The sequence below is a fragment of the Sorex araneus genome, chromosome 2, assembly GCF_027595985.1.
Source record: "Sorex araneus isolate mSorAra2 chromosome 2, mSorAra2.pri, whole genome shotgun sequence".
Taxonomy (NCBI): domain Eukaryota; kingdom Metazoa; phylum Chordata; class Mammalia; order Eulipotyphla; family Soricidae; genus Sorex; species Sorex araneus.
Window position 1 is genome coordinate 226829724 of NC_073303.1, and position 24932 is coordinate 226854655.

The 24932-nt window shown below is 42.0% G+C and overlaps 1 protein-coding gene across 1 annotated transcript in view; it reads right to left on the reverse strand.

The window, feature by feature from the left end:
• The window catches only part of ATF1 (activating transcription factor 1), a 73441-nt gene that overhangs the window by 38748 nt on the left and 9761 nt on the right, over positions 1-24932 (reverse strand). The window contains exon 2 of the mRNA XM_055128598.1: positions 24425-24525. Coding sequence (XP_054984573.1) covers positions 24425-24517 — 93 coding nt within the window. The 5' untranslated portion in view covers positions 24518-24525. The remainder of the gene's footprint in view (positions 1-24424; positions 24526-24932) is intronic.

Here is a 24932-nt window from a genome sequence, read left to right on the forward strand (position 1 = left end):
GTCATATTACCATAAAGCAGGGTAAAATTCCAGACCTACCCACCATTCCTTCCCCCCTTCCTAGATACCCAAGAAGTTGGTGCTCAGGGGCCCAGGAGCCACTCCTGCCAACACTCAGATGGGTCAATGCCCAAGCAACGCAGTCTGCCACATGGGATAAGCAGTGCTGGGGGCCACCAAGACTACACCTGATGCTGCTTGAGATGGGGGCTGTGTGGTGCCAGAGACTGAACCTGAGGCCTCCATATAAATGCCAAGTAGCACTTCAGTCCGGTGCCTGGCTCCCCTGTCATATTTCATTTTTTATTTTTGTTTTGTTTTGGGCCCACATCTGGAGTGCTGGCAGACCATACACTAGCATGAGGGATCAAACTTAGGGGAACCACAGGCAAGCCTTATGCTGTACAATCTCTCTGGCCCCAGCCACTTCACATTTCTTGCACATCTTTGTTGTCCTTTGAGTCATTTAGATTCTAAAGACTAGATTCTAGGGGCTGGAATCAGCATTACTAGGTATGGCCCAAAAATAAACAAACAAAAAAAGACTAGATGATTCTGAATCACCAAGGCAAAACCTGAGAAAACAACTGCCTAGGACTACAGAAAACACCTCTCAAAGAAGAATGAGATATAAACAACAAGATTTTCTCTAGGCAAAGACAGAATACCCCCTAATCAAACTGGGACTTCCAAAGGCTCACAACATCAGTTTAAGTTACGGGGTCAGTAGGAAGCTACTTAGGTTTAGGGAAGGAAAAGAATGAAGGCGTACCTAACTCTCCAGCAGATTTATACAGTTCAAGTGGACATGTTTTTGTCCAGAAAAACAAAAAGCCCTAAGCCCTAAAAGCAGGTCCCAGGCACCGTAACGGTAGGAGGAAGACATACTCATGCCTTGACCACTAAGAAGTCTTATGAATAATTTTTCAAGATTAATGCAGAGGAAAGATATAAAAAATAACAGGGGCTAAAGTGGTAATACAGCAGTAGGGGCTTACCTTGCATGAGGCCAACCCAAGTTTGATCCTCAACTTCCTATATGGTCCCCCAAGCCCTCTAGGAGTTAATTCCTGAATGTAGAGCCAGGAGTAAGCCCTGAACACCTATGGGTATGGCCCCAAAACAACAAAAATAACCAATCAGGTACCATGAGCAAGAAGGAAAAACACGGAATACATAAGAAACAGATCGAGGTGATTTTAGATACTGACATTATGAGAGAAGACAAAATAATTATGTTTAAATAAACTTCTTGCCAGGCCAAAGAAATAGGCCAAGGGTTAGGGGTACAACTTTGAGGTGACTGACTTGAGTTGATCACCCACTGTCCAACAAATAGTCCCCAGAAAACTGTTGGGTGTAGACCCCAAGATCACTACAGAGCCAGACCAGCAATGCACCCTGGACCCTGCTGGCTGGGAAGAGCTGGTAGGGACCTCCAGGACTCCTAGAACTGCTTGGAGACTCCCAAAGGAACAGTGTAAGTCGAGATAAATTTGAAAAGGGCCAAATGTTCCAAGGGTAGAAGCAAAACTTAATATTTTAAAAATCACCCAAATTAGAAAATAAAGAAAATCAAATGGAAAATCTATAAACTATATGAAAACTAAGAAATGATCTATAGAGTGATAAACAAGATGCAAAGAACCATGGAAGACAGAGAACAAAAAGAATGAGTCAGAGGAAAATGTAAATAAAAAATGGCTGAAAATGTTACAGAATATCTGTCTACTAGCCCATAGATTAAGAAGCCTAATAACTCCCACATGGAATAAATTAATTCCACACCCACAGTCTAACAGGAGCTGCAAAACAAGTAATGATGAAAACTATAAAAACATGTGAAAGGAAAAGAAATATTTAAGACAGTAACTATCCGTGACTTTTTCTTTTTTTGGGTCACAGCTGGCAATGCTCAGGTGCTACTCCTGGCTCTGCACTCAGGAATTACTCCTGGCAGTGCTTGGAGGACCATAAGGAGGGCTGGGGCACAAACACCGGTTGGCTGCGTGCAAGGCAAGTGCCCTACCTGCCGTACAAGCATCTTACCCACTGTACTATTGCTCTAGTGCCTATCCATGACTTCAAAGGTAACAATGGAAGCTGAAAGTCAGCAGAATATAGTTAGTTGTAGTTAAAACACGTTAACAGTATCAGGACTGAAGGGATAGACAGATAGAGGTTACAGCACATGCCTTGCTTTAACTGACCCTGGTTCCATCCCTGGCAACATACAGTGTTCAAAGCATTACCAAGTATAGTCCTCGTGGCCCGTGGAGCTGCAGGGCCCAAGCAACCCCACACTGCTGGGGCTTGTCACTGAAATGGCTGGCCCTGTCTGCCAAGAATTTCTGGGAGTGGCCCATATGCCTGGTGTGCAACACTTGGGAGGTCCCACTAGAAAAATATTTTTTAAATCTTGGGGCCAGAGATATAGTAGTGGGTAGGGCACTTCCCTTGTATGTGAAAAACCTTGGTATGGTCCCTGACACCCCATATGGTCCCCCGCACCCCACAAGGAATAATCCCTGAACACAGGGTCAAAGTAAGCCTAAGCACTGCCAGTATGGCCCAACAGCAAAAAAGCCTATGCCTACTGAACGTACCTTCTTTTAAAATGAGGTAGAAACAGACGTTCCCAATAAACAAAAAGATAGAGAGGTCATCACCATCTGATATCAAAAGAAGTTCTATGAGAGCAGCTATTCAAATCTGAGTGACAGCCCTCACCAAGGGCAGTTGGCATTTGGGGATAAGTTGGGGCTGTTGCAAATGCGAATGCTACTGACATCTAGTGGACAGAGAACATAGATACAATCCCTCACAACAATTATCTGCCCCCCCTTTTTTTTCTGAAGTACATATTTTTGGTATAAGAAAGTGGTATTATTATTTTGATGGAAATCATGTTATTTTATTGTGCTGTGGTTATGCCGACAAACTCACAATCACTCATTTACACAGCAGGTGTTTTACTCAGTACCTAGCACTCTGGTGAGTCCTGAGACAGGAGAAAAAGGGTCCTGTTTCTGCGGAATCTGCAATCTGCATATTTGGGATATGCACACATTTGGGAAATGCTACCGACAATCTGTTCAAAAACTAAGGGCATGGATTCTGAGCAAGCTGAGGCTTGATTTGCTGCTGCAACTCTTACTGAACATGTAATCCTAAGTCTGTGTCCCACCAAGAGCCCACATGCCTGCCAACCTAGCACTCATCACACTGGGGCAGGAGGTTGAGTTGATTCTACTGTGTAGGGAGAAAAAGCGTCCCCATGTCCTTCAGGAAGATCAGTCTTTGGAGGAGAATTATAAAAGTTTTATCTTAATTTCTTTTGTTTTGTTTTGTTTTGTTTTTGGGTCACACCCGGCGATGCACAGGGGTTACTCCTGGCTCTTCACTCAGGAATTACCCCTGGCGGTGCTCAGGGGACCATATGGGATGCTGGGATTAGAACCGGGGTCGGCCGCGTGTAAGGCAAACGCCCTACCCGCTGTGCTATCGCTCCAGCCCCTTAATTTCTTTTTCCTTAATCAAATTCCCTAACTAGGCACCTCCTCTAGATGGGATTCCTTTAGGCTGAATCTGACCTCCAGAGAGATTAGCAAACACGTCCCCTTACCATAGACTCCAGGAACCAAATCTACGGAACCATGGGAACCAGTCGGGCACTTGCCTAAAAAAGAATTCCTCGACCCAATTTCAAGCCTAATCAACAGGATCTGTGGGGATTTCTTTATTTTAATAAATAGGAAAATAAATGGGAGCCTGGGCCAGAGTGATAGTACAGCGGGTAGGGCATTTGCCTTGCACTTGGCTGACCTGGGCTCAATCTCCGGCATCCCATACAGTCCCCCCAGCACCGCCAGGAGTAATTCCTGAGTTCAGAGCCAGGAGTAACCCCAAGCATCACTTGTTGTGACCCCCCAAAAAAGCAAAATAAATTTAAAATAATGGGAGCCTAGGGACCTGAGAGATAGTACAGGGGACAGGGTGCTTGCCTTGTACCAAACTGATCCTCCAAGTACCGCCAGGAGTGATCCTTGAGCACAGAGCCAGGAGTAAGCCAGTAGCACTGCTAGGTATAGCCCAAAACACTGAATAAATGGGAGCCTACAGATCTAATAAGGAGGAAGAGCAATTAAATTGATAAAAATGTGGGGAAAAGACAAATCATTTTGAATGCATAAAATTATTTTTTAATTTGGTTTTTTTTTGTTCCAGGGCCAGCTGTGGTTGGGGCTTATTCCTAATGATGCTCAGTGAGTCATCTGGGGAACCAGGGATTGAATCAGGGTTAGTGGCATGGAAAACAAAAGTTTAACCTTTTTTTTTTTGTGGCTTTTTGGGTCACACCTGGTAATGCACTGGGGTTCCTCCTGGCTCATGCACTCAGGAATTACTCCTGGCGGTGCTCGGGGGACCGTATGGGATGCTGGGAATCGAACCCGGGTTGGCCGCGTACAAGGCAAACACTCTACCCGCTGTGCTATCACTCCAGCCCAAATTTAGCCATTTTAACTTCAAATTATGATGCTTTCTGAGGTAAAAAAAGAAAAGAGCAAAGTCTATGGTAAACAGGCCAGCTTCACAACTAATCTCGGAAGAGATGCCAAAGTGAGGAAACTCACAGGTACACTGGTCTTCAGGCTAAAGATTCTGCAGTCTCCTTGAGATAGGGGTAGGCCGAAAATTGTCCGGATTCTAAAGATTCTGAAGCCCTTGGAGTGCAGGGCCACATGTATGGACAAGAAACACCTCCAAAATGCTGACAGCCCAGTAGGAGCACAGCAAATTAGATGGGAAAAAGTAGCCCACCAAGTTCAGTATGCAAGAACATTAACAGAGAAGGCTTAGCAACAGACAGTTCAGTAAATCCTCAATGATTTTAGTAACACCACTGTGAGATATACCAATCTTCACAAATTGTCTTTTACAAAATTATTTTTGAATAATTGCACTTACCATTTGTTGTAACAAGCAATATAAATTTTTCTCTACCTGCTAAAGAGACAGACCTGAAGAATTGATGGGGAATTGGAGACACTGGTGGAGGGAAGGTCACACTGGTGGTGTGACTGGTGCTGGAACACTGAATGCCCAAAACAACTGTATTATAATAAAACAACTGTATTATAAACTGCATTATAATAAAACAACTGTATTATAAAATGTATTATAAACTCTGTAAACCATGATGTTTATAATTAAGTTAGGGGGGAAAAGGAAAGTCTTTAACAATAGTTAAAAGTCAGAAAAAAAGACAACAGAAATAGGTGTGCTAGGTCTGGGACGGTATTAATTTAAAAGAAAATGAGAGGCTAAAGCAATCAAAGAGTCTATCCCATTCAAAATAATGTCCAGAACTACCAAGTACCTAGGTATCAACTTAGCAAAAGAGGTGGAAGACTACACCATGAAAAGTTTAAATCACTTAGAGAGATAAAAAGGGGCTGGAGCAACCGTACAGCAGAAAGGATGTATGCCATGCACATGGCCAACATGTGCAACATGTTGTGATTCCCTGGTATCCCATATGGTCCCCTAAGTACTCTCAGGAATAATTCCTGTGTACAGAACTAGGCATAACCCCTGAGCAGCACTAGGTGTGGCCCCTCAAAAACATGTAACAAAAACAGATGAAAGACCACCTTAGAAAATGGAATAACAAAAAGAAAAGAAAAGAAAAGAAAATGGAATAACATTCTATGCTCATGGGTTGGAAGAATAAATATTGGTCAAAATGACCATCCTACATAACCTACTATAGGAGTGATAGCACAGCGGGTACGGCATTTGTCTTGCACATGGCCAACCTGGGTTCAGTTCTCCCTCTCGGAGAGCCCGCCAAGCTACCAAGAGTATCCCACCCGTACGGCAAAGCCTGGCAAGCTACCTGTGGCGTATTCGATATGCCAAAAACAGTAACAAACAAGTCCAAAAACAATAACAAACAAGTCTCACAATGGAGACGTTACTGGTGCCCACAAGAGCAAATTGATGAGCAATGGGGTGATAGTGACAGTAATACAGTGATAGGTTCAATGCAATTACTATCAGGGTTGGAGCAATAGTACAGTAGAGGGTAAGATACAGCACTTACCTTGCACATAGCCAACCCAGATTTAATCCCTGGCATCCTATATGGTTGTCAAGTACCACCGGGAGTGATCCCTGAGTGTAAGCCATGAGTACGGCCTGAGCACAGCTGGGGTGACCCCCCCACCAAAAAAAACAAAAAACAATGCAATTTCTATCCAAATTCAGATGACATTCTTCAAGGGCTTAGAACACTGAGTAACAAAGTTGTATGGAATCATAAAGGACCCTGAATAGACAAATCAATACTGAAAAGAAAGTAGGAAGTATCTGATTACCTAACTTGAAAAATATACTGTAAAGTGATGGTGATCAAAATAGCATGGCACTGGAATAAGGATAGACTCTCTGACCCAATGGGTCAGAATCGAAAATCCAAGGCCAAATACCCATATGTATTTGGTCAGATAATTTTTGACAAAGAATCTGAGAACATGAAACGGAATATAGACAGCCTCTCCAACAAATGGTGCTGATAAAGCTGGATAATCACATATAAAAATTACAGCTGGATCCATCTCACACCTTACACAAAAGTCAATTCAAATCGGATCAAAGACCTTGAGGTTAGATTGGAATCTATAAAGTATACAGAGTAAAATACAGACATAAAGCTCCAAGGCTTAGATCTCAAAGGGGTCTTCAATGATATGATGCCACTGGCAAAGGCAACAAAATCAAAAATAATCAAATGGAACAACATCAAACTAAAGAGTATCATCATGTCAAAAGAAACCCAAGCTCAAACTAAAAGACGCCCAACTAAATGGGAGAAAATATTCACACTTATCAAATCAGGCAAAGGGCTGATATTTAGGATATTTAAAGTACCCACAAAAATCAATACAATAATAAAAATTTAAAAGAAAATCCCTACCAAAAATGGAAAGAGGAAATGAACAGGCATTCTTTTTTTTTTTATTTTTTTTTAAATTTATTTATTTTTAATTAGAGAATCACCGTGAGGGTACAGTTACAGATTTATACACTTTTGTGCTTATACTTCCCTCATACAAAGTTTGGGAACCCATCCCTTCACCAGTGCCCATTCTCCACCACCCGTAAACCCAGTGTCCCTCCCACCCTCCCCAATCCCATCTCCCCCCCACCCCACCCTGCCACTGTGGCAAGGCATTCCCTTCTGTTTTCTCTCTCTAATTAGCTGTTGTGGTTTGCAATAAAGGTGTTGAGTGGCCGCTGTGCTCAGTCTCTAGCCCTCATTCAGCCCGCAACTCCCTTCCCCCACATGGCCTTCGACTACAATGTAGTTGGTGATCGCTTCTCTGAGTTGACCTTTCCCCGGAACGTGAGGCCAGCCTCGAAGCCATGGAGTCAACCTCCTGGTACTTATTTCTACAGTTCTTGGGTGTTAGTCTCCCACTCTGTTATTCTATATACCATAGATGAGTGCAATCTTTCTATGTCTGTCTCTCTCTTTCTGACTCATTTCACTCAGCATGAAACTTTTCATGCCCATCCACTTGACTACAAAATTCTTGACCTCCTTTTTTCTAACAGCTGCATAGTATTCCATTGTATAGATGTACCAAAGTTTCCTCAACCAGTCATCCATTCTGGGGCATTCGGGTTTTTTCCAGATTCTGGCTATTGTAAACAGTGCTGCGATGAACATACATGTGCAGATGTTGTTTCGATTGTACTTTTTTGCCTCTCTGGGATATATTCCCAGCAGTGGTATTGCTGGGTCAAATGGGAATTCAATATCTAATTTTTTGAGAGTCGTCCAAATTGTCTTCCAGAAGGGCTGAACCAGTCGGCATTCCCACCAGCAGTGAAGAAGGGTCCCTTTCTCCCCACATCCTCTCCAACAGCGGTTGCTTTTGTTCTTTTGGATGTGTGCTAGTCTCTGTGGTGTGAGGTGGTATCTCAAAGTTGTTTTGATCTGCATCTCTCTGATGATTAGTGATGCAGAGCACTTTTTCATGTGCCTTTTGGCCATTCATATTTCTTCCTTGGTAAAGTTTCTGTTCATTTCTTCGCCCCATTTTTTGATGGGGTTGGATGTTTTCTTCTTGTAGAGCTCAACCAGTGCTTTATATACCATTGATATCAACCCCTTATCTGATGGGTATTGTGTAAATATCCTTTCCCATTCTGTGGATAGTCTTTGTATTCTGGTCACTGTATCTCTTGCGGTGCAGAAGCTTTTTAGTTTAATGTAGTCCCATTTGTTGATCTCTGTTTTTACTAGATTGCTTAGTTCCGTGTCACCTTTGAAGATACCTTTATCTTCAATATCGCGGAGGGTTTCGCCGACCTTGTCTTCAATGTACCTTATGGTTTGTGGTCTAATGTTGAGGTCTTTAATCCATTTTGATCTGACTTTTGTGCATGGTATGAACAGGCATTCTTTTGAGGAAGACAGATGAACAGTCAATAGGCACATGAAAAAGTGCTCATCATCACTTATTTTTAGGGAAATCCAAATCAAGACGACAATGGGATATCATCACACACCAGAGGAATGGCATATATAAAAATATTAGAAACAATATATTTTGGCAAGGACGTGTGAAAAAAGAAGTCTCAACCTCTGCAGGTGTGAATGCTGCCAAGTTAAACCTATGGAAAATGTATGGAGATTTCTCAGTAAAGTAAGAATTGAGCTGCCACTATGACCCAGCAACTCTACTTCTGGGAATCTACCTCCAGGACACAGCAACATTTATTCAAAAGGACATATGCACACCATAATTCATTATAGCACTTGGTATAACAGCTAAGATACAGAATCAGTCAGGTGTCCAATGAAAGATGAATGATTCTGTCATTATTCTGTGCTGTGAAATTATTCTGTGATGTGAAACTGTAGCATATACGCACAACAGGATACTGTGCATCTTCAAGGAAGTATAAAATCATGCAATTCGTTGCAACTTGGATAAATCTGGAGAAATCATATTCAGTGAAGTCAGTCAGTAGAAGGACATAACACAGAATGATCTCACTTATCTGTGGCATAAAGAGTAACTGAAGAGAAAATAAAATATATTAAAGGAAGGGGTGGGGATGTCTAGTTTCCCCCTGACCCCAGAGTATAGGGAGGAGGACAGAGAAAGAAAGAAATTGAAGGAGAAGAAGCCAACAGGAAGTAATGGAGAGAAGGGGTGAAGAGTCTTAGGGCCACTGGTGCTGTACAGGAGCGGTATAGCTATGTACCCAAACCACAGAGTCAACACTGAAACCAGGAGATCCAAACTACAACAACCAAACTTAAAAATGTTCCTGTCAAGGTGGCAGGCTGGGGGGTGGGGAGGGAACCTGGTAACACTGGTGGAAGGAAGCTGACACTGGTGGTGGGCTTGATGTTAGAACACTGTGTGTCTAAAACTCAACGATAGGTAACTTTGTAAATCACAGTGCTTTAATAAAATTTTAAAAATAAACTAGCAAGGGCCAGAACTATAGTTATAGAAGATAAAGTGCTTGCCCTGCACATGGCTAACCCAGATTTGATCCCTGCATCCCATATAGTCCCTGTGCACTGCCAGGAGTACCCCATGAGCACCACCAGGTGTGGCCTCCAAGGCAAAAATAATAAAATAAAAACTGAACTGAGCTTAAAAAGGGGGAATGCAAGAAAGCAGGCCTGAAATATACACCACAGACCACAAGCTCTTCTAAATTGAAAGAGTAGGGATATCTATCTACAAAGCAAATCGGGCTGAGTGCATGCTCTACATGCTTCGAGATATGTGTTCAATCCCAGGCACCAAATGAGCACAGAGTGAAGAATAAGCCCTGATCACCACCCTGAGGTGGTCCCAAATCCAAAATTAAATTAAATTAAATTAAAATCTATAAAGAGAAAATTAAATACTGAGGTATAAATCTAAACAGGCATTGAAAATAACAAAATACTAGAGAGAAATGGAAGGAGATAAAATAATTATAAAAGATATTCAAGAACTGGAAGTAAGTCACGTCTCCAAAATGCTCTACAGGCTTATAAACACTAATAAGTTTACTCTAAAATTTAGATGGAAAGGGAAAAGCCATAAAATAATCAAAGCATTTTGAAAAAAATAGAAGAAATCATTCTTCCCATGTTAAGGCCAACTCTACAAGATAACATAGAGCTCACAGAGATACACAAGATTCAATGAAACACAAGACAGAAAATGAAAGCTTTGTAACTGTATCTCATGGTGATTCAATAAAAATTTAAAAAAAAAAAACTAGGGCCAGGGGGCTGGAGCCATAGCACAGCAGGGAGGGCGTTGGCCTTGCATGTGGCCGACCCGGGTTCAATCCCCAGCATCCCATATGGTCCCGTGAGCAGTACCAGGAGTAATTCCTGAGTGCAGAGCCAGGAGTAACCCCTGTACAACGCCGGGTGTGACCCAAAAAGCAAAAAATAAATAAATAAAAACTAGGGCCAGGGATGTAGCAGTGGTTACAGTCATCCCGTTGCTCATCGATTTGCTCAAGCAGGCGCCAGTAACATTTCATTGTGAGACTTATTGTACTGTTTTTGGCATATCGAATACGCCACGGGTAGCTTGTCAGGCCCTCTGAGAGGGGTGGAGGAATCGATCCCAGGTCGGTCGCGTGCAAGGCGAACGCCCTACCGCTGTGCTACTGCTCTAGCAGCAAAGGTACTTAAAATATTGGAGACACTAGTTTCTTCCTGGTATCAAAAACAAACAAAAAACCCTTTAAAATTTATACAAAAATTAACAAACGTTAAAAGACTAATTATAATTTCATATGTGTATATAAAGCATGGACTGGAGCGATAGCACAGTGGGTAGGCGTTTGCCTTGCACGTGGCCAATCCAGGTTCAATTCCTTCGGCCCTCTTGGAGCCCAGCAAGCTACTGAGAGTATCCCGCCCGCATGGCAGAGCCTGGCAAGCTCCCCGTGGCGTATTCAATACGCCAAAAACAGTAACAACAGGTCTCACTATGGAGACGTTACTGGTGTCCGCTCGAGCAAATTGATGAACAATGGGACGACAGTGTGACAGTGCTACAGTGCTATGTAAAGCATAAAAATTTGGGGCCAGAGATAGTAAAGGTGATAAGGCACTTGCCTAACATGTGGTGCCAACGGTCACACTCTGGTTCAAATTCCAAACACCTCCCCTTCCAAAATTTAGCACAGTTTGATTTTTATTAATAGCCTTTTTTCTGGGGGGGGCAACAAAATTCTATTGATTTACTATTGATTTAAAATACTAAATAAATGTTGGGAGTATCTATTTATCTATGAGACTGACCTCCTTTACTCTTTCCATCCTCTCCCCCATCCCTGGTAAACCATCCTATTTCTTGTAGTCTAAGTTATTTAAATTTGAAACTTTGAACACCGTGGATTACAAAATTGTTCATAATGTGGTTGTTTCAGGCATTATTAAATGTTCCAATGCCAATCACACACCATTGTGATCGTCCCTCTACCAAAGCCCCCAATTTCCCACCCACTCCCAAGCCCAGCCCGTTAGCAGGCACAGAATGATCTGCTTTTTATTGCTTGTCACAACAAACTGGCAAATGAATTATATATATTAAAAAAAAAGTCTAAAAAACATGACAATTTGTGAAAATTGGTGTATCTCACAATGGTGTCACTAAAGTCACCGAGGATTTACTGAGCTGCTGGGTGCTAGCTGTGTCTTCCATGTTACTGTTCTTGCTCATGGAGCTCAACTACTCTGTTGCTCCTCCTGGGCTGTGAGTTCTGTGAAATTCGGAGTCGTTGTGTGGCCATGTGAAACTGCATGTTGTCTCTTCTGAGATTAGTTGTGAAGCAGTGAAGCAGGGCTGTTATATGCCAGAAGACGTGGGGTGTAGGTAGGGCTGCTGGGCCTTAAGCAGGGCACGAACTCAGCCCACCCCCAAGCAGAAAAGGCCCCGAGTTCTCAGTCCAGAGAGTGGTCATCCTCCTGGGCGTTTCAGTGGCTTAAGTCACTTCTGAAATTAGTCCAAAGTTTTTTTCTGTTGTGATTTGTGAGATCCTTTGTTTGGCTATTTATATTCCACATATTCACTTTATCTAACATATCACTTCAAAAAGCAAGATATATTTTTTAAAAACTGCTTAATAATTGAGGCTGGAGAGATAATACAGTGGGTAGAGTGCTTGCATTGCACACAGCCAACCTGGGTTCAAAACCTGGGTTCAATCATTGGCATCCCATATGGTCCATGGAGCACCACTAAAGTTGATTCCTGAGGGGTTGGAATGATAGCACAGCAGGTAGGGCATTTGCCTTACAAGCGGCCGACCCGGGTTCGATTCCCAGCATCCCATATGGGTTCCCCAAGCACCACCAGGAGTAATTCCTAAGTGCAGAACCAGGAGTAACCCCTGAGCATCGCCGGGTGTGACCTAAAAAGCAAAGCTGATTCCTGAGTGCATAGCCAGAAGTAACCCCTGAACACTGCCAGATGTGGTCCCCAAACCAAAAGCCCCCACAAACTTTGAGTATCCAATCAAGCATATATACCATAACTTATTTATCCAGTCATTTTATTGATGGGCAGTTAGGTTTTATGTTTCTATGTATTACCTAGTATGAAGATTACTGCATGTACCTTTTCAAGTTAGTGTCTTCATATTTTCAATTAATCTAGAAATGGCACTGCTGCACCATTATTTCTATTTTAGTTTTTCCCTCCTTTCCCGCTGTCATTACTGAAAGTCACATCCTTGGTTACAGTACTCTCACAGGGTCATACATTTGTGCTCACAAACAGTTGTGGTGCACTGGGTGGAGACTCTGTCATGGTTCTGGGGGTCCCAGCAGCACTGCACTCAGCACATGTGTTCATGCAGAGGATCATGTGACATAATACCTCAAGGTAGGCACTCTACTACTGACCCACAGTCCCTCTTTCTTCTTCTTTGCTCAAGATCATTCTGACTATCCTGTGGTCTTTTGTGGTTCAAAACATATTTTAAAGTTGTTTGTTCTAAGAAGAGATCAACAAGCTGCAGAGATCCCTCCAGAACCCACGCCAGGCTGAGTCTCATCTGGGGCACCCAGGAGGGGGAAAGTGAGCCCACCACCCACCCAAACAAAGCCCAGGCAGCCAAAAGCCTCCAGAACCCAATCAGTGCCATGCTTACGCCTGATCTTCAAAGACCCAGGATAAGCCTCATCCATGAATGGATCTGCTGAAAAACTCAGATATGCGGGTTTTGTGACCAAAATCTCCAAGTTCTCGTGGAGTCAGGGATAGGCAACCTCCCTTCATCTCCCATTTCTTCTGTGAGCCTGGAAATAACACCCAAGAACCACAGAAGCTGGCACCACATAAGCTCATTAATGGCCATAATCCAGAGATTCACAAATAAATCTCAGAAGAAATCAATAAGCTGCAGAGATTCCTCCGAACTCCAAAGTCACCATCCAGTTAAAAATTTAACTCCAGCTGTTATCATCCAATTTAAAATTTTAGCATTCTGGGGGACAGAGCGGGGAGGGTATTTGCCTTGCACACGATGGACATGGGTTCAATCCCTGGTATTCCATATGGTCTCCCAAGCACTGCCAGCAGTAATTCCTGAGTGCAAAGCCAAGAGGAACCCCTGAGCTTCTCCAGGTGTTACCCAAAAAGTCAAACAAACAAAAATTTAGAATTCCTAGAGCATGAGGCTGTGCAACATCTCATATTCTACACCCCGGATGTACCAGGGGTAGCACACCACATTAGATGGAATATAATTCTGATTAATCAATTTTTAATCAATTAATCAATTTTTAAATCAATTCTGATTAAAAAATATTAGCACATAAGGCTCAACCTATAACAGCATGTTAACAATCCATTATACAAGGGCTTAGTGGCTCCAAGGTGAGGTACAACAATCTTCACATACTTTCTTCTAAGGAAACCTTTTATTGACCATTTTTAGCGAAATATTCACTCAGCATAATATCCTCTACTTTCATCTGTGTGCGGCAAATTGCATGTTTGTGTTCCCATAGAAAGGCATAGTATGGAGGCTGTTCTCTCATTCTGGGCAACTCAGAGAAGGGAACACCAATTAAAATGTGGTTGTTGGTCATGTGGGGGAAAGATGATGCGGGCCGAATATAGACTAGAGACAACACAATGGCCACTCAACACCTTTACTGCAAACCACAACACCTAATCAGAGAGAGAGAACAAAAGGGAATACCCTGCCATAGTGGCAGTGTGGGGTGGGGGGAGACGGGACTGGGGAGAGGGGGAGGGATGTTGGGTTTACGGGTGGTGGAGAATGGGCACTGGTGAAGGGATGGGTTATCAAACTTTGTAAGGGAGAAACATGAGCACAAAAATGTATAAATCTGTAACTGTACCCTCAAAAAAAAAAAAAAAGAAAGGCATAGTATTCTATTCAAGTTATATATAACACAATTTCTTGATCCATTCATCCGTAGCTGGGCACTTGGATTGTTTCTGTTTCTTGGCTATTGTACTACAGCATTATAATGAACATGGATGTGTGTACATATATCCTTTTGAATTAATGTTTTTGAATCTGGAGAACAGAGGGCAAAAAGTGTTATCTATCAGCTGGGTCATTACTCCTATTTTTTGGAGAAAACTCCATAATGGTTTCATAGAGGTCAAACCAGACAACATCCCCACCAACAGAAGAAAATCCTTCCTTCCTGACAAGGACTTTTATTATTATTATTATTATTATTATTTTGCTTTTTGGGTCCCACCCAGCGATGCACAGGGGTTACTCCTGGTTCATGCACTCAGAAATTACTCCCATGTGGGATGGTGGGAATTGAACCTGGGTTGGCCGCGTGCAAGGCAAACGCCCTCCCTGCTGTGCTATTGCTCCAGCCCCCTGGCAAAGACATTTAAAGCTGTTGCACCGTGGAAGTATAAATCTATGTCTTGTTTCAAAATTTAGAGAAGCTATACCACTAAGTATAATAATCTGTGAGTATATGTATGACCCCTTGTTGTACTGAGGCATGTTCTTTCTAATCCCAATTACATTTCTATCATATATGGATACTGAAATATTTTTTACCATTTATCAATATGATCTTGTGATTTTTATCTTTTTGTTGATGTGGTATATTAGTTTCTTTGCATATACTGAACCATCCTTGAATCCTTGGAATTAATGTGGTTTCTCTTAATGTACTGCTGGGTTTAATTTGTCAAAATTTAAAAGTCTCTGCAACTGGGAGTCATAGAATGAGGTTTGTGGGGAGGAAGAGACCAAAGCTTTAAAAAAAAAAAAAAAGGTGGGGTTCAGGAAGATGGCTCAAAAGGCTGAAATATGTATTTTGTGTGCAGGCTGCCTGGGTTTGATCCCTGTCACAACACAGTCCTACAAGCACCACTGAGGAGTGACTCCTGAGCACCAAGTCAGGAATAGCTCTCAAGAACTACTAGGTATGCGGAGTGAGTAGGGAGAAGGGAAAGAGGAGAAAACGGAAGAGGGAAGGAGGGAAATGAGGAGAGATAGGAGGATGGAGGAAGAGGGGCAGAGAGGAGGGAATAGGGAGAGAATGCCAGCATCTATGTTCATCAAATTTGTTAGACTAATTTTTTTCCTTTTTTTTTTTTTTTTGGCTTTTTTGGGTCACACCGTTCGATGCTTAGGGGTTATTTATGGCTCCGCACTCAGGAATTACTCCTAGCGTATGGGGATGCCACTGTGCTATCACTCCAGCCCCTCTTTTTCCTTTTTGCCTTTTTTTGTTTTGTTTTTGTGCTGCTTTTGTCTCACTTGAGGATCAGGATAATAGTGACTACATAAAGTGAATAGGGAGGGTACACAGCTGAATTGTCCCCCAAGGGCCACCAGAAATGATTTTTAAATGTAGGACCAGGACTAACCCCTGAGCATCACTGGGTATGGTCCAAAAACAAACCAAAAAAAAAAAAAAAGAAAAAAGGTATTTGAGAAGGCCAGAGAGATCGTATAGGTTTAAGGCATTTGGTTTGCACACAGCCGCAAACCAAACGCCGTCATGTTCAATCCCCCACATATGATCCCGGAACAACCAGTCAGAAGGAAGCCTTAAGCACAGCCAAATGTGGCACAGCCTCCCACCTCCAAATGTGTTTAAGAGTGTTGCCCCTTTTTAATTTTTTCAGAAGGGTTTGGGAACAATAGAAATTACAACTTTTTTTTTTAATTTAGCAGAAATAACTAGTAAAGTCATCTGGTGTTGATCTTTTGATTATTGTTTAGATTTTATTACTGGTTCAATTTCTGCAGTTGTGTTAAGTCTGTTTAGACTATCTCTTTCTTCCTGGATCAGTCTTGAATCATTGTATAATTCTAAAAATTCAAAGTTTTTTTTCTAGGTTATCCAAATGTGTTTGCACATATATGCATAATAATCTCCTATGCTGTCCTCTGTGGTATCTGCTGTATTCCCCTATCTTTCATTCCTGATTTTGATGTCTTACTTTTGGGTCACACTCAGCAGTGTTTGGGGACCACACCGTGCCTGGGATCAAACCTATGTCTCCTGTATACAGAGCGCACACTCCAGACTGTTGAGCCATCACTCCACCCTCATTCCTGATATATATATATATTTTTTTTACTTTTTGGGTCACACCTGGCGATGCACAGGGGTTACTCCTGGCTCTGCACTCAGGAATTACTCCTGGCAGTGCTCAGGGGACCATATGGGATGCCAGGAATCGAACCCAGGTCAGCCGCGTGCAAGGCAAACACCCTACCAGCTATGCTATTGCTCCAGCCCCTGATATTTTATAAGAGATTTTTCTTGTGGGGGACAGAGACACAAGGCACTTGTCTTACATGAGGCTGACCTGGGTTCGATCCCCAGTACCACTTACGGTCTCCCCTGATCTTGAATCCTGCTTTTTATATTCATCAGGCCATTCTGTGTTTTTTTATCAGTGACTTCAGATCATTTGTATTTAGGGAGATTACTCATATATGGGACTTAATTACTGCCATTCTCTCCTTTGTTTTCTGGTTGTTTTGTATTTCTTTCTCCATAAGCTTCTATCTCCCTTTCCTTTCAATGATTTACCCTGATGATTCATTCAATTTCTTCACTTAGAAAACTTTTCTCTACTTCAGATTTTTGTTTGTTTACCATAAAGATTCGATCGATTATTTTGTGTATCTTTTATTATTTGTAATAGGAGCTAGCTGTCAACAGTGCCAGGGAAGTGGGGCCACTCCCCACAATGTCTGACCTGGCAGGATAGGCCTGGTGCTGTTACAGGGGCCCAGAGGTGACTGGGAGTCATAAGAGTTTCACCCATTGGTGCTTACAGGATACATGTGGTGCCAGAGATTGAATTTAGAACACTGCATGTTTAACACATGCTCTCCCAGTTGAGTTCTACCTTGCTGGGCCCTCGTCCTTCTCAATCTATAATAATCTATGGAGTCCCTTGGCCCTCTGAGTACCAATGAGTGTAGTAGCTCTAATGGGATTAAACACTGCCAGGTGTGGCCTGGTGGCTCCCAGCACCTGGAATAGCACTGTAGCACTGTCGTCCCATTGTTCATCAATTTGCTCGAGTGGGCACCAGTAAATAGAAGTGCTCCTACATTATAATAAAATAAATAGCACTGCACTCTCTGTAGCACTATCCTCCTGTTGTTCATCAATTTGCTCGAGTGGGCACCAATAACGTCTCCATTGTGAGACTTGTTACTGTTTTTGGCATATTGAATACACCACGGGTAGCTTGCCAGGCTCTGCCATGCGGGAGGATACTCTCAGTAGCTTGCCGGGCTCTCCGAGAGGGACGGAGGAATCAAACCCGGGTTGGCCGAGTGCAAGGTAAATGCCCCACCTGCTGTGCTACTGCTCCAGTCCACAGCACTCCACCCACTCATGGGGGGCCCAAGCACCTGGAGTAGCACCATATAACCAGGCTTGAGCAGACTAGTGGGACCCGCACCACCAGGTTGAGTATCACCAGGAATGGTTGGCCTCAGATCTCTTTCCCGTATGAAAATAATAATAATAAAAAAAATCTCCTTTTGTGCTGGTATCAATTCATAATCAGAACAAACTGATTCTGTCCTTTTCTTCCTGTTGTTCAACATTTTGTTGTTGGAGCTGGACACACAGCTGACCACAATTCAAGCTCTGGCTTGCATACATATGGTCCCTGACACCAGGGGTCGCTTCTGATGTTAAACCACCACTCCCCACACTCTCCCCCAAAACAACAAGGCTTTAATGTTGCATTATTCTCTCATTTTATTCTTATTTATGTTTCTGGTTCTATATTATTATTAAACACCTTGCTCAAGGTTTTGTGTTCTTACGTGTTTTCATGTAGAATAATGGTTAACAATTCCTATAGAGCAAATAGGGTAAACTCCATTAGCTTTTATACTTTTATTTGTGAAAGTCATTCCATCCTCCTAGCCTATAGGGTTTCTTTTTACCTTTTTTTTTTTTTTTTTTTTTGGTGGGGGGAGATAGAAATGGAAATAAGAGTTCAGCCGTACCTGATGGTGCTCAGGAGCTATTCCTGGTTTTGTGATCAAGCTATTTCTGGCAGGCTCCCCGTGGCATATTCGATAATGCCAAAAACAGTAACAAGACGTCTCAATGGAGACGTTACCGGTGCCCGCTCAAGCAAATCGACGAGCAACAGGATAACAGTGCTACAGGGGCTACTCAGGGACCAACCATATGTAGTACTGGATCAGATGCATCATAAGGCAAGTGTCTTAACCCTCTACTATGTCTGAGAAATCTAATAATAACCTAATTAGAATGCCTTTGGATGTTATATCTTTTGTAATTTTTAATTTATTTATTTTTGCATTTATAAATTTGTGTGCCTGTGAAATTCCTGGAGTTTTATGGCTAATTTTCCCCTTAGGTTTGTAAAGTTCTCAGCTAGTATTTCTTCAAGTAAACTCTGTTCCTCTTTCTCACTTTTTTCTTTCGTTGACTTGGGCCACATCTGGGTAAAAGGGGTCACTTCCCAGGATGCCTGAGAGACAATGTGTGTCTGGGATGGATCCTGGAGCTCCCGCATACAAAGAATACACTCCAGCCTTTGAATTCTCTCTCTGGCTTTGTTCTTTCTCTCTTCAACTGCTAACATTCCCACTTTCTTGTGCTTCCTGTTCTATAGAAGTCTCATTACTCTCATAAGGCATCATTTTTCTTAAATCTTATTTCTCTTTTGTTCACTGGTGTCACTGGTCCTCTGTAAAATCAAATCTACTTGCTATGTTTTCTATGAAAGTTTTCATTTCATTGTGTTGCCCGTATCCAACCTCCAGAATTTTTTATAGCTTTAATTTCTGATGAAAAATTGCTCTTGCATTGATTTTTGCATTTGAAAAATTAGGATTACACCTTGAGCCAGAGAGATAGTATAGTGGATAGGGTACCTGCCTTACACGCAGTTGACTTGTGTTTAATCCTGGCATCCCATATGGTCTCCCAGCACCACCAGAAGTGATTCCTAAGTGCAGAGCCAGAGTAACCCCAAAGCAACACTGGTTGTAGCCCAAAATCCAAAAATATTTTTTTAATTAAAAAATAAAAATTGGGGGGCTGGAGTGATAGCACAGTGGAGTGGGTAGGGCGTCTGCCTTGCACGCGGTTGACATGGGTTCGATTCCCAGCATCCCATATGGTCCCCAGAGCACCGCCAGGAGTTATTACTGAATGCAGAGGCAGGAGTAACCCCTGTGCATCACCAGGTGTGACCCAAAAAGAAAAAAAAATAAATAAAAATAGGGATCATACCCAATGGATCTGGTAGGTAATCCAGAGTCACGGTAAAGGCCATAATTCACTGCTCTGTCTGGCAATGCAGCGGTCTTTGAGCCTGTTGGTTCTGGGAGTCACCAAGGTCATACCCAGTGTGATCTGGAGTTACCAGGCCCATTCCTGGAAATGTTCAGAAGGCTCTATGGGGGGTGGGGGGCGGAGCAGTAGTACATGTGCCTTGCACAAGGCTAACTGAGGTTTGATCCTCAGCACCACAAACGGTCGAGTGTAACACAAAAAACAAAACAAAGTATATATGTACTGGAGATCAAACTTAGGGTTCTGTTACCTGAGCTCTCTCTCCAGTTCAGTGTCACACCCTTTAGGTCATAGCCAGTGATTATATCTGGAGGTGGGGGTGGGGGCAGGCAGGAAGTTGGGCCACACCCAGAGCTGTTTAGGGCTTACTCCTGACCTTATGTCAAGGATCACTCCTGGCGAGACTGAAGGAACCCTATGTGGTGCCAAGGATTGGACCCAGGTGTGCAAGGCAAACATCTTACCCACTACACAACTGTGGATTCACATATACAAACATTATTTTCTCAGACAGGACGTCAAACGGGATTCTCAGAAAATGACCACATTTTATCAAAAAGCAAGTCCTGGAGAAACTTCCTTCTAGAGCTGTCTGCAACCCAGCTCTCCTCTCTATTCTCTCTCTCCACCCTCTATTACTGGTTTCTTTTCTTGTTTGGAGGGTGGAGGGGATGGGGCCCACACCCAGCAATGCTCAGGAAGTACTCTTGGATCTGCACTCAAGAATCACTCCTATTAATGCTTGGGGGACCATATGGGATTCCAGGGATTGAACCTGGGTCAGCAGCGTGCAAAGCAAGCTGAACACCTTCCGTCGTCTCCTTTTCCTTGGCAGTTAAGAGGTGTTTCTCAACTGCCAACAACTTCTTATCCCTTCTACCCTGCTTTATTAAATTAGCAGCACAAAACTGAAGAGACAGTAGAGATAATACTATAAAAATCACTATAGGGGCTGTAGTAATAGCACAGCGGGTAGGGTGCTTGCCTTGCACACGGCAAACCTGGATTCAATCCTTGGCATCCCATACACTCCCCCAAGCACCGCCAGGAGTAATTCCTGAGTGCAGAGCCAGGAGTAACCCCTGAGCAACGTTGGGTGTGACCCAAAAAGGAAAAAAAAATTACTATAAAATTATTTACCACCAAAAAATGTATTTATTCTACCTCAACATAAATGTACTCGGAAGAAATTTAGAAAACACTGACATCTAATCATAGTAACTGAAACATAAAAGTAAGCCAATAAATCTAAATATTCTAAAAAGGGCTCTACTAATAGAAAAGTAACCAAAATTTCATCATTTTTCTAGTACCATCTGGAGGATGTGCATCTTGTTCTTTGCAGAAATAGCAAATAGTAGAGAAGGATGCATTAATTTTGAAGGATTATCTCTTTAGGTCTTTGATTCTTAAATTTTTGGTCTCAAAATTCTTATATTCAACAGTTATGAACACCTCAACAAACAACTTTCATCTATATGAGTTTTTATCTCTTTAATTTATAAAACTTAACAAATTTAAAACTAAAACAAATTTCTAGGAGTATTTGTTGATTTAAATATGAAGGATTAACCCATTAGATGCTAACAAGTATTTTTAAAAATTTTTTTTAAATGTATTTATTTTTTAATTAGTGAATCACCGTGAGGGTACAGTTACAGATTTATACATTTTTGCGCTCATGTTTCCCTCATACAAAGTTCAAGAGCCCATCCCTTCACCAGTGCCCATTCTCCACCACAAATAAACCCAGCATCCCTTCCACTCCCCCCAATCCCATCTCCCCCCACCCCACCCTGCCACTTGGCAGGGTATTCCCTTTTGTTCTCTCTCTCTAATAAGGTGTTGTGGTTTGCAATAAAGGTGTTGAGTGGCCATTGTGTTCAGTCTCTAGTCTACATTCAGCACATGTACTAGTCTACATTCACCCTTCCCCCATGTGGCCTCCAACCACATTTTACTTGGTGTTCCCTTCTCTATCTGAGTTGCCCTCTTCCCAGAATGTGAGGCCAGCTTCCAAGCCATGGAGTCAACCTCCTGGTACTTATTTCTACTATTCTTGGGTGGTGAACAAGTATTTCTAAACAGGTTCAATACCCTGCGTATCTCATGATCCTCTGAACACCACCAGGAGTGACCCCTGAACCAGGAAACCCATGAGCATTGCTGAGTGTGGCTCCAAGACAAACAAAACAAAACAAAAAGTGATCAGAGCTAGAGGGACAGAACAGGGGTTTCAGGGCTGCAGTGATAGTGTTGCAGGTAAGGAATTTGCCTTACACACGACCAACTCCAGTTTGATCTCCGGCATATGGTCCCCAAGCACCACCAGAAGTGATTTCTGAGCAGAGTTAGGAATAACCCTAAGCACTACCGGGTGTGGTCCAAAAAACAAAAGAGCAGGGGTTAAGACACCTGCCTTGCATGTGGCTGATCCCTGTTGAATCCATGACACTGCATGGATCCCCACCCAAGCACTATTGGGAGCAAACCCTAAGCAATACCAATTGTGGCCCAACCACCCTCCCCACACCGCCAAAATAATTTTTATGAAAGTGTGTACTATCAGGGAGTTAAGGCATTTTCATTTGACACATCAGATCCTGGTTCATTCCTGGCACTTCATCTGATCTTCTGAACACCACTAGGAGTGTTCCCTGCACACCAAGTCAGTAGTAAACCCTGAGCACCACAGGATATAGGCCAAATATCAAAAATTAAAAAAATAAGAACCCCCAAATTCCAAAAACAAAATCATGAATAAAATGGCAGTTTTACATTTCTATTTATTCAAATTTATCCTGTTTGAGTTCACAGAAAATGGCTGAATTATTTTATCTGGTTCTACATTAAATATGTTGCCATTAAATTGTTTTGGTTGAGGTATATTATGCATATTTGACTTTATACACATACATATACAGAGGGAGGAGTGTTTTAATGACCTTTTCAGATAAATGTGGCTGTGGCTGTTCTTTGATACCACGTGAAAATTGACAGATTATAGCTGAAGAGTATTTGCAATGTACTACATGAAGTTTGTGTATTCTGTTAATATTAAAATGCACTGGTTACGGGTTGAGAGATAGTACAGGGGGAAGGTGCTTGTCTTGCACACAGTCAACCATGGTTCCATCCTCAGAACCTCATACAGTCCCTGTGCATCACCAGGAATAATCCCAGAACACAGAGCCATAAGTTCACCCTGAGCACCAAAATAAATAAATAAATGCACTGGTCTTACTTGCAATTTGAATAGATCTCATACCTATGTATGACTTATAATATAATTTTGTTAACTAAAAAGCCTGCGAGTTTAGGAAGCTATTAAATTCACTACATGAGTAAAAGAACTTCCAAAATTCTACTGTTTTGTTTAAAAGTTCAAATGTTATCGGGCTGGAGCAATAGCACAGCAGGTAGGGCGTTTGCTTTGCACGCAGCAGACCTGAGTTCGATTCCCAGCATCCCATATGGTCCCCTGAGCACTGCCAGGGGTGATTCCTGGGTGCAGAGCCAGGAGTAACCCTTGTGCACCACCAGGTGTGACCCAAAAAGGGAAAAAAAAAAAAGTTCAAATATTATTAGTGGCAACAAATGTTAGTTGTTTTCCTTAAAGTGAGTCAAGTTCATAAATCAGACTATTTGAAATTTTTAAAAATCAGTTTCTGGGACTGGAGTGGAAGTACAGTGGGTAGGACCCTTGCCTTACACGCTGACGGGGTTCGATCCCAGCATCCCATATGGTATACCCTGAACACGACCAGGAGAATTCCTGAGTGCAGAGCCAGGAGTAGCCCCTGAGTACTGCCAGGTATGACCCCCCAAAACTAAATAAATAAATAAAATCAGTTTGGGGGCAGGAGAGGTAGAACAATAAGCAGAAAACAAAATCACGTACACTGGAAAAAAAAACCAGTTCTGTAGTTTACAGACTTGTTTTTTAAAATCTCTGAATAAATAAACCTATTTTCCAATTCAAGAAAAATATTTCCTATCAATTGGACTGATAAAGGTTTACCTCCTAAAACTCCATCTCAAGTTCAAAGAGTCAAATAACATTTACTTTCTTATGTAGTAACAAAACCTGTCTGCAAAAAGAAAATCAATCATTCTCCATAAATATGAATTCTAGGGCCAGAGAGATAATACGGCAATTAAGACACCTGTTTTACGAGCAACTGACCTGGGTTCAATCCTTGGCATCCAAGATGGTCCCCCAGGGCCTGTCAGGAATGACCCCTGAGCACAGAGCCAGGAATAAATCATGAGCACAGCCGGGTGTATCTCAAAAACCAGTAACAAACCAAAAATCTACATCTCCAATTCTTGAGATACAGACACTTATTAATGCAACAGTAAATATATTCTATATAAAAGAAAATAAAACTGAAGGATCTTGTCAAAAGATTTAAATAAAATCTACCTTCCTGACATACATGTAATATTTTACAGCTTGTCTTTTGGTTCTTTTTTTGAACACTGGAAACAAAAGAGCTAAAACAACAATATTCCTAACTTGCTCAATATTTTGGCTAGTCCCTGTCTTACCTGTTGAGCAATATGAGAAATATGAGCGCCCTGAACAGTTGAACCAGGTTGAGATGCTGTCTCTGAAGTGTTACTCTTGTGGGAATCTTCCATAATCAACTCTACAGGGAAAAAAAGGCCAGTTAAAAAGTTGCTTTCTAATTTCAATTTTAAGAACTCTAAAGTTATTTGTTTCTGTTAACGTGAATACTTTTCCTGAAAAACAGACCAAGCTTTTCTAGTGAGTTTAACTCAATCCAGCCTCAGTATGTTCCCATACCTCTTTGCTATGAATATGTAGCAACTGCATTTAAAATAATTTTTTTAAATTTATTTTTTTAATTGAGTCACCATGAGAACAGTTACAGGGCTTTTAGGATCGAGTCTCAGTCATACTATGCTCAAACACCCATCCCTGCATTTAAAAGATTTTTAAATGGAAAAAAAAAGTGCTACCAAACACATACAGTACACCTTGTACTTATGTCATTTACCTATGTGAAAATTTCGAGCTGGCTGCCTCCATGAG